We start from the raw sequence: 9,156 nt of genomic DNA on the forward strand, positions 1-9,156 counted from the left end.
TTAACCCAAAAAGCTAATTATGCTCCCTTCAAACTGGTTTTCTTTACAATACAAATCTTTGTAATCCCAGGCTATCTGTAATCAGAAGCACATTTATAACTGGAATATAATTTAATTTCATTCACATGTGTTTCATAAACACGTAATCCTTTATGGATTACAATCCACTATCAAAATGATACATATAATTATTCCGGCTGCTGTGAGAAAAGGCTATAAACGATCCGCCACCTGCAGGATCCTCACATGCGATAGCCTAGTAGCTGGGACAACTTCTTTATGTTTACAGACGTGACGTAATGATGCTCGAATTTCCCACGAAAACCTACCCATACCACTCAAATTAGAAAACATTATTATAAGCTAACCGTTGTGAATCGGGCTAAAGTAAGGCGATAGTTTTGAACACTGGCTAGTTATATACTTCCTCAAATATTGATTTCGGATCATTTTTAACCAAAAAAAAGTTACGGACTGCAGCTTTAAATACCTGTTTATCAATAGTTTACGTATATTACACAATATTGTGCATTTACTCTTTACTCAGATCCTCTCAGCCAGTACCAGAGTCAGAATGAAGTGACGCATCGAGATGACTTGGACTATACCCATCACAACTACCTTGACATGGAGAAGGTGATGGGAGAGTACCAATTCCTGGAGTCTTAAAAGTTTACAAATGAGAAAAAGATACACTAGAGAATACACTAGAGTTTACATTTAAGAAAATTGTGGATGGCTACCAGGGAATTTCTCTGTTTCTAAGCCACAAAGTTTGAGGTGTCATTCGTATTTGTAGCACAGACCATTTGGGATGAGTGGATATGCAAATTTGACTTTTCTTATTGTCACAGCTCATGAAATCCATCTCTGATAAGTGTCCCAACATCACCAGATTCTACAGTTTGGGCAAGAGCTTTAAAGGTTTGGAAATTTATGCCATGGAGATTACTGACAATCCTGGGATGCATGAAACAGGTGAGGAACATTAGAGTAAATATGGAAGACACAGTATTCCAGTATGGTACTGAAACAAGCAATGTGTGTTCATTATCTATTTCATGAACGCATACCATCTTTCCTCAGGAGAGCCAGAGTTCAGGTACACAGCAGGTTATCATGGTAATGAGGCTTTGGGACGAGAGATTCTTCTGATGCTTATGCAGTACCTTTGTAGAGAGTATAAAGATGGCAACCCTCGAGTGCGCCACCTTGTGGATGAGACACGAATTCATCTGATGCCATCAGTTAATCCTGATGGCCATATGAAAGCTTTTGAAAAGGTATGTTTAAAATGTATAAAAAGATTAAAAGTCAAATATGTAATTTCTGTGTTACTAGGTGGTCAGAAATTGCTAAAATAATAAAGGCTTTCAAACAGATTTCCCAAAAATTCTTACCACCACCTATCTTGGATATTTAATATTTAGCGTTTAGTGATATTACAAAAAAAGCTAAAGTTAAGTTAAGCCAGAATTTGACATGCTGGACTGCTAAAATTAACAGAACAATGTTTAGAAAGTGGCACATGTACTTTCTTCCATAAGACTTAAACCATCAGGGCTTATAGTCTTGCATAAACTGTATTTCATATAAACAAATGCAACTTCACATTACCAGTAGAGTATGGTGCGAGCAATGCCAATGTCGTTCACTAGTTAAGTGATGCCTGACTGAACAGGATTAACTGATCAATAATAGACAGATGAATGTGGATAAAACAGTCTACTAAATCTACAAATAGGAATTTTGATGCGATTTACTTTAATCTAGGACTTTAATCTCACTAAAGTACTGTAAGCAATATCACTTTGTTTCACAGGGCTCAGAGTTGGGTAGCTGGACATTAGGGCACTGGACTGAAGATGGCCATGACATCTTCCAGAACTTTCCAGACTTAAATAACATTTTTTGGGATGCAGAGGATAAGGGCATGGTACCCAAATTGATACCAAATCACCATGTACCCATCCCTGAGGGTATACTGTCAAGCAATGGCTCAGTAAGTAAGGAAATAATGCTGTGTTATGTATGTATATTTAATAAATCAAAGCAAAACTCACATACTCTGATCATGAACGTATTGAAATTGGCTAGAGTTCAGATTAAAGGGCACCTATTATGCCCCTTTATACAACATGTAATATTGGTCTTGGGTGTCCCCAGAATGTGTCTGTGAAGTTTCAGCCCAAAATACCCCACAGATCATTTATTATAACAGCTAGAAAATGTCATTTTTGGGGTGTGTCTAAAAAAGAGCTGTTTTGGAGTGTATCGCTTTAAATGCAAATGAGCTGCATATTCCCGCCCCGTCTCCAGAAGAGGCGTAACGTATACGTCATGGAGTATGTGGAACTCGCTCAATGGACCAAGCCGCGCGACCGTGCTACCGAATAGATTAATTGAGAATTAATTGAGTACGGGTACAAGTACGGTGCTGATCAATTAAAATACTAAGATAATGTATGCACACAAATACAGTGAAAATGCTAACCACTATAACGACATGACATTCACAAAGGAGTCTGGAGTGATAAACGTATTTAGGTATATTTTGAGATGCATTACCTTGAAAAATGAAAGTAATCCACAGCATCCTCAGCAGCTCAGATGTTGGGAGAAAATGAAGACTATTATGTTCAGTCTTACATCCAAACACAGAGCACCGGGATTGCTTACAAAACATTGTTGAGTCTAAAAAAGAGCTGTTTTGGAGTGTATCGCTTTAAATGCAAATGAGCTGCATATTCCCGCCGCGTCTCCAGAAGAGGCGTAACGTATACGTCATGGAGTATGTGGAACTCGCTCAATGGACCAAGCCGCGCGACCGTGCTACCGAATAGAGAGCGCGGCGCAAATTAATTGAGTACGGGTACAAGTACGGTGCTGATCAATTAAAATACTAAGATAATGTATGCACACAAATACAGTGAAAATGCTAACCACTATAACGACATGACATTCACAAAGGAGTCTGGAGTGATAAACGTATTTAGGTATATTTTGAGATGCATTACCTTGAAAAATGAAAGTAATCCACAGCATCCTCAGCAGCTCAGATGTTGGGAGAAAATGAAGACTATTATGTTCAGTCTTACATCCAAACACAGAGCACCGGGATTGCTTACAAAACATTGTTGACGTTACAGCTACTCGAGAGTGGAGAAAATGGAGGACAGCATACAACCACTGAGGGCGGAAACTATATAGCAATACAGAGCTGTCAATCAACCCCTGTGGCCCGGCCCTATGCAATGTGACGTCACATTGCATAGAGAATCAAAACGGCTTGCCTAGTGAGACTGATTTGGTTTAAAGGGGATTGAAAAATGAGGAGTGGGTGGATTTTTATCATTGTAGGGTGTTTGTGTTCACACACTGCCAACACACATTTATGTCCAAAGTGGATTTTGCATAATAGGTGCCCTTTAAAGGACATAAACTAACTTTATGTTCTGCCTTGCAGGTTGCTGTGGAGACTCTTGCCCTAATCTCCTGGATGAAGAGCCAGCCATTTGTGCTTGGTGCCAACCTGCAGGGTGGCGAGAGACTTGTGACATACCCCTTTGACATGCGCCGTCTCACCAAGGAATCTGAGGAGATGGAGAAAAAACTAAATTCTAGAGCAAACAGACGTAAGCGACAATATGAAGATGAAGAAGAAGAACCCAACCCTTACCTTCACATTGGATACCATCAGGAGAGCTACAGTGGCCCTCATGAAAATGCATATAATCAAGAGAACTATGGGTACCATCAAGAAAGTTATGGGCATCACCATCAAAACCAAGGATATCATGAGGAGAGCCAAGGGTATCACGATGAGAACCAAGGCTACCACGATGAGAACCAAGGCTACCACGATGAGAACCAAGGCTACCACGATGAGAGCCAAAGGTACCATCATGAGGGTCACTCTGAAGGGTACCATGAGGGTTATCAAGAAGGATACTCAGAGGGATATAGGGAGGGATATGGAGAGGGTGAACCAGAAGAGGAGATCAGAGTGATTGAGGACCAATCTTTGTTCCGCTGGTTGGCCATATCTTATGCCTCTACTCACCGCACCATGACTCAGACCTTTCAGGGAGGATGCCATGCTGATGACCCAACAGGTGGGCTGGGAATTGTCAACCGTGCCAAGTGGAAGCCCATCCCAGGAAGTGAGCATTAGGAACTTGCCTTGCACCATCATGTGATAGATCATTAATTGGATAATTTAGAAGAAGGTGTCCAATCCTACTTCTGTGGGCCCTGCAAAGGTTAGCTTCCCTGGTCCTGCCTGGAAGTTTTTATCTGGCGTTAAGTCTGATGTTGTAAGTCAACGTTTCGGGGTCCAAATGCTTTTTCTGATAGGAAGGTGGGAATTGCAGGAAAGTGGCCCTCCAAAAGTAGAATTGGACACCCTTGATCTAGGACACTGGGCAACTTTGGTCCTGGAGAGCCACTGTCCTGCAGAGTTTTGCTCCAACCCTAATCAAACACACCTGAACAAGCTAAACAATGTCTTCAAGACCACTAGAAAGCTACAGGTAGGTCTGTTTGATCAGGCTTGGAGCTAAACTCTGCAGGACAGTGGCCCTCCAGGACCGAAGTTGCCCAGCCCTGATCTAGGAGGATCTGTAAGATCAAATTGAATCTACATTGACACCCTAGAGACTCTTTTTGATAACTGTAGAGATTTTCTTTTTGATACCTGTTCCTGTCCCTACCTCTCTTCTAGGTATGAATGACTTCAGCTACCTTCACACTAACTGTTTTGAGCTGTCCATTTTCCTGGGCTGTGATAAGTTTCCTCATCAGAGTGAACTTTTAAGAGAGTGGGAGCATAACAGAGAGGCCCTGCTGACCTTCATGGCTCAGGTGAGCTACTCATTTCCCCATCATGGGCACAGGACAGTTGCAAGGGCTTAGAAACAGAAAATCCCTTGTAGGTAAGACTTTGAGAACCCAGCGCCAGAGTTGTAGTACTTGAGTCTGGTCAAAACCAAATCAAATCCGTATCAAGTCCAAGATCCTATTTTTGAGGCAAGTTCCTTGCTGAGTCCAAATGCTCCAAAAAATACGGTCCTGGAATCAGGCATGAGATGGACTTCAGTCTGACTACAACACTGCCCTGCGCTAGGGCTGGACGATATGGCCAAAATTGATATCACGATATATTTCTTAATTTCGGTCGATACGATATAATTCCGATATTGATATGAACACTATTTATCTGAAATGGAAATCTTTTGTTACATTATAAATGCCTTTATCATCACTTTTGATCAATTTTAAGCATCCTTGCTAAATAAAAGTATTAATTTCTATAATTTCTTTCCTAAAAAAATAATAAAAATTCTACTGAATGGAATGGTGTATAATGTTACAAAAGCTTTTTATTTCAGATAAGTGCTGATCTTTGGATCTTTCTATTCATCAAAGAATCCTGAAAAAATTTACTCAACTGTTTTAAATATTGATAATCAGCATATTAGAATGATTGCTGAAGGATCATGTGACACTGAAGACTGGAGCAATGATGCTGAAAATTTACCTATGTATGATCACAGGAATAAATTACATTTTAAAATCTATTCAAATAGAAAGCAATTTTGAATAGTAAAACTATTTCAACATTTTACTGTTTTTGCTGTACTTTGGATCAAATAAATGCAGCCTTGGTGAGCAGAAGAGAATTCTTAAAAAAAAAAAAAAACATTAAAAATCTTTTGACTGGTAGTGTAGGCTGATTATTCTTATAGATTGAATCAAATGTGCTTCAGCCAGAAAATAGGGTATGAAAAGTGCTCTGAGTCGCTGCAAAAAAACAAAAAAATTAAACAACAAAAACTGGAAATGTTGCTGGAGACGGGCTTATTTAAAATGAAATCTGATTCTCTGCCAGCAGGAGGCGGTTTTAGAGTAATAAAACTAGCGGTTTCTCCAGTAATGGCTGTAATCAAAGCAGCTCCGCTCATGAACGCTACTTTATCAGATCAAATGAAAATGCCATCGAAACTTTTCTGAAGACAGTCAATTCCCTTTAGAGATACATTCATATAAAACACCCGCCGTGTTATGATTTTGAAACGTGCAGTGCTCATGTTTATTCAACGAAGTCAAGCTGCACAAATAAATCAATGTATGGGAAACTGATAATGCATATCGAAATATCGGAAATGTGCTTAAAAATCATATCACTGTTATTGAAAAAAATTATATCGCGATACATAGTGATATTGAATTATTGTCCAGCCCTACCCTGCGCTATATTACATTAACCATGGTCCTTTTCCCAGGTGCATCGGGGCATTAAGGGAGTTGTGAGGGATAAGGAGGGCAACCCTATTTCCAATGCCACTGTGTCTGTGGAGGGAGTCAACCATGACGTTAGGACAGGTGAGATATTTTCTGTAGTTCTGAAAATTGCCCTGTTTTTTGGGTACTGAACAGTTTCAATAAAAAAAAGTTTTCTACTCCTAGGTGAATCTGGAGATTACTGGCGACTTTTAAACCCTGGTGAGTACCGTGTAACAGCCAGAGCAGAAGGCTACTCCCCCTTCACCCGTCTGTGTGTGGTAGGGTTCGACCCAGGCGCTACCTTGTGCAACTTTGACCTCAACAAATCTAACTGGGACCGCATTAAACAGATCATGGCTCTCCACGGCAATAGGCCCATCCGATTGCTGAGCAGTGGCAACAGGGGTAGTGGACAGCACTATACATACAGCACTAACCAAATCCCAAATTCTAAATTCAGTAACCAAATTCCTAACGGTAATGGTGGGGACATGAATAAGGCTCGGCTTCGTCGACTACGGCTAATAAGAATCCGCCGCCTAAGGCAACAGAGGCTTCTGGCCAACAAAACAACAATGCTACCTATCACAACCACGACGACCACAACCACAGTTCCACCTACCACAGAGAGTACAACTCCCTGGTATGACTCTTGGCCTCTTGGGGAAACCTTTGAAGAGAACACAACCCCACCAGAAGAGATTGAGTTGACAGATGCACTGGACTACAACTACAATTTAAAGATTGATGATTATTAAGAGGAAACTACAGATCAAAGTTTTGCTCCAGAGATTGATTGTTTTGGACTAGTATAGGTAATTATTGCCATGCTTTTGCCCCTTGGTTTGATTGGATCCAGTGACTATGAAGAGCTCTGAGCAAAGAGGTGTCACATCTAGAACCAAAGAATTCTGGCAACACCGTAAAAAAAATGCTTTGCACAGTTTTGAAGTAATTACACATAAGATTTTTATTCCAGAATATAAATGATCAAATTGATTATTAAAACTCCATTTTCTGGTTGCAAAGGAAGCAGCACTCAATGGTTTGCAAAGACTATAAGTAGTAAGAATAATTATGCTGTGTATTCATGGCTAAACATCTGTACTATACTACCAAAATGTAACATAAGAACTTCTCATATGACCATCATGCCCACTGAGGGGAAATGAGAATGTTTGAACGCAAGAGACTTGGTCGTATTACCACTTCTTTCTCTCACATAAACGGTCAATGTTTGTTGAAGGCAAGTGTACAGGGAAGATTTTCCCTCAAAGTTCCACCATATTTAATGGTCTGTGCTAAAAGACGTTTCTTTTCAGTAAATAAAGTCTTTTCATATTCACACTGTTGTCGTTTTATCTGCATTACAGTGTCACGTGCACATCAAGTCACTACCTTCATACTCTCTCATACTTGACAGTACACATAAGGGGTGACTGTATTCATAGTGTAGTCCAGCCTTTCCTAGCATATTGATTCTTGTACTAAACATTTACATGGCAGTAAATGTTGACTGAAGTCCACATCGGGGAGTCTTCCAAGATTAAGGGATCTTTCTAATTATAACATTGTCATTTTTGAAATTTAAAATAACTTCGTTTAAAAGGCAAACTAGTCAATCAAAATACTTGAAATGGAAACACTTTACAATAAGATTTCATTTGTTGACATTAGAGCATGATGCTCATGATATCTATATACAACAAAATGCACAACAAAAAAAAGCCTACATAGAAATGAACATTGGATACATGCTGTAGAAGCAGGGTTGAACTTGGGAGATATAATGCCATTCACAGATGGCACAAGGACGCGGAGCGTTTCAAAATGATGATTTCTCTGGACCTGTATTGGGATGATGGAAGTAGCCTACAGAAGTCAACAAAATATATTAAACTGTTCTAGTGGTTTGTGGATGTTTTAATGCAAAAGTCTTACATATTGTGATCTTGATCCTACTGAATTACAAACTGCAATCACTTAGTCTAACCCAGCTGACATTAATTGGCCATGACCTCGGAACAAAATGTAGCCTATAAATAGATCCACTCAACCGGTAACTTTAGTAGGCATTTCCCCTTTTATCAGCAACATGTTCGCTCTTGGTGTCTTCCTACTTACCTGTAAGTTCATTCGATTTCATCTTCGACTTGGTAAAGAAAAGGTACCTGAGAGTTTATTTGACTGAATGGTTTAGTGTTGTTTTGGTTGATCTGGTGAACAGCACATGTAGAGCAGACACAGGTTTATCCTTGATCTTCATTCTTTTGCCTCAGTCGCTCTTGGTGTCTTCCTACTTACCTGTAAGTTCATTCGATTTCATCTTCGACTTGGTAAAGAAAAGGTACCTGAGAGTTTATTTGACTGAATGGTTTAGTGTTGTTTTGGTTGATCTGGTGAACAGCACATGTAGAGCAGACACAGGTTTATCCTTGATCTTCATTCTTTTGCCTCACGTACTAAGTACTTCAGTAGGCTACATACGAAATGAACAATAATTAGAAATGTTAATAGCGTAAATACTGGTATAAAAACGCCTGATTCAGATCATCACCTCATTAGAGTCCATGTTTACTCGTCAAACACCTTAAGTTACTGTTAAAGGTCACATATTTTACACCTTTCTGGAGTTTTATTTTAGGTTTTGATGTCCTTAAGAATATATATATTTGCGGTATAAGTACCAAAAACCATCTCAATATATTTTTCCAGCTCCTCTCTCAGGAGCTCTGCTGAGAACAGGTTGATTTTGGCCTGTCTAATTAATATTCATGAGCCTCTCTTCTGATTGGCCTGTTGTTTTCTGAGTGACACACGGCCAGGCCAACCACAGGTAACTAGGGTCAGCGACGTCACAGCGCTAGCTGG

At 39.7% G+C, this 9,156-nt stretch overlaps 2 protein-coding genes across 3 annotated transcripts in view; both read left to right on the forward strand.

The window, feature by feature from the left end:
• LOC107571966 (inactive carboxypeptidase-like protein X2) overlaps window positions 1-7,622 on the forward strand; it is a 17,659-nt gene extending 10,037 nt beyond the window's left edge. The window contains exons 12-20 of one of the 2 annotated variants that reach the window (XM_016258363.1): window positions 548-636; window positions 855-978; window positions 1,087-1,283; window positions 1,823-2,002; window positions 3,467-3,833; window positions 3,876-4,163; window positions 4,724-4,863; window positions 6,285-6,384; window positions 6,469-7,622. In XM_016258363.1, coding sequence (XP_016113849.1) covers window positions 548-636; window positions 855-978; window positions 1,087-1,283; window positions 1,823-2,002; window positions 3,467-3,833; window positions 3,876-4,163; window positions 4,724-4,863; window positions 6,285-6,384; window positions 6,469-7,043 — 2,060 coding nt within the window. In that variant the 3' untranslated portion in view covers window positions 7,044-7,622. Of the gene's footprint in view, window positions 1-547; window positions 637-854; window positions 979-1,086; window positions 1,284-1,822; window positions 2,003-3,466; window positions 4,164-4,723; window positions 4,864-6,284; window positions 6,385-6,468 lie in introns of both variants that reach the window. The other variant, XM_016258362.1, reaches the window with a different exon arrangement.
• Window positions 7,623-8,322: 700 nt separating this feature from the next.
• LOC107571956 (rhamnose-binding lectin-like) overlaps window positions 8,323-9,156 on the forward strand; it is a 16,850-nt gene continuing 16,016 nt past the window's right edge. The window contains exon 1 of the mRNA XM_016258347.1: window positions 8,323-8,411. Coding sequence (XP_016113833.1) covers window positions 8,381-8,411 — 31 coding nt within the window. The 5' untranslated portion in view covers window positions 8,323-8,380. The remainder of the gene's footprint in view (window positions 8,412-9,156) is intronic.

The sequence above is a fragment of the Sinocyclocheilus grahami genome, unplaced genomic scaffold (assembly GCF_001515645.1).
Source record: "Sinocyclocheilus grahami isolate Dianchi unplaced genomic scaffold, SAMN03320097.WGS_v1.1 scaffold1674.1, whole genome shotgun sequence".
Lineage (NCBI taxonomy): Eukaryota > Metazoa > Chordata > Actinopteri > Cypriniformes > Cyprinidae > Sinocyclocheilus > Sinocyclocheilus grahami.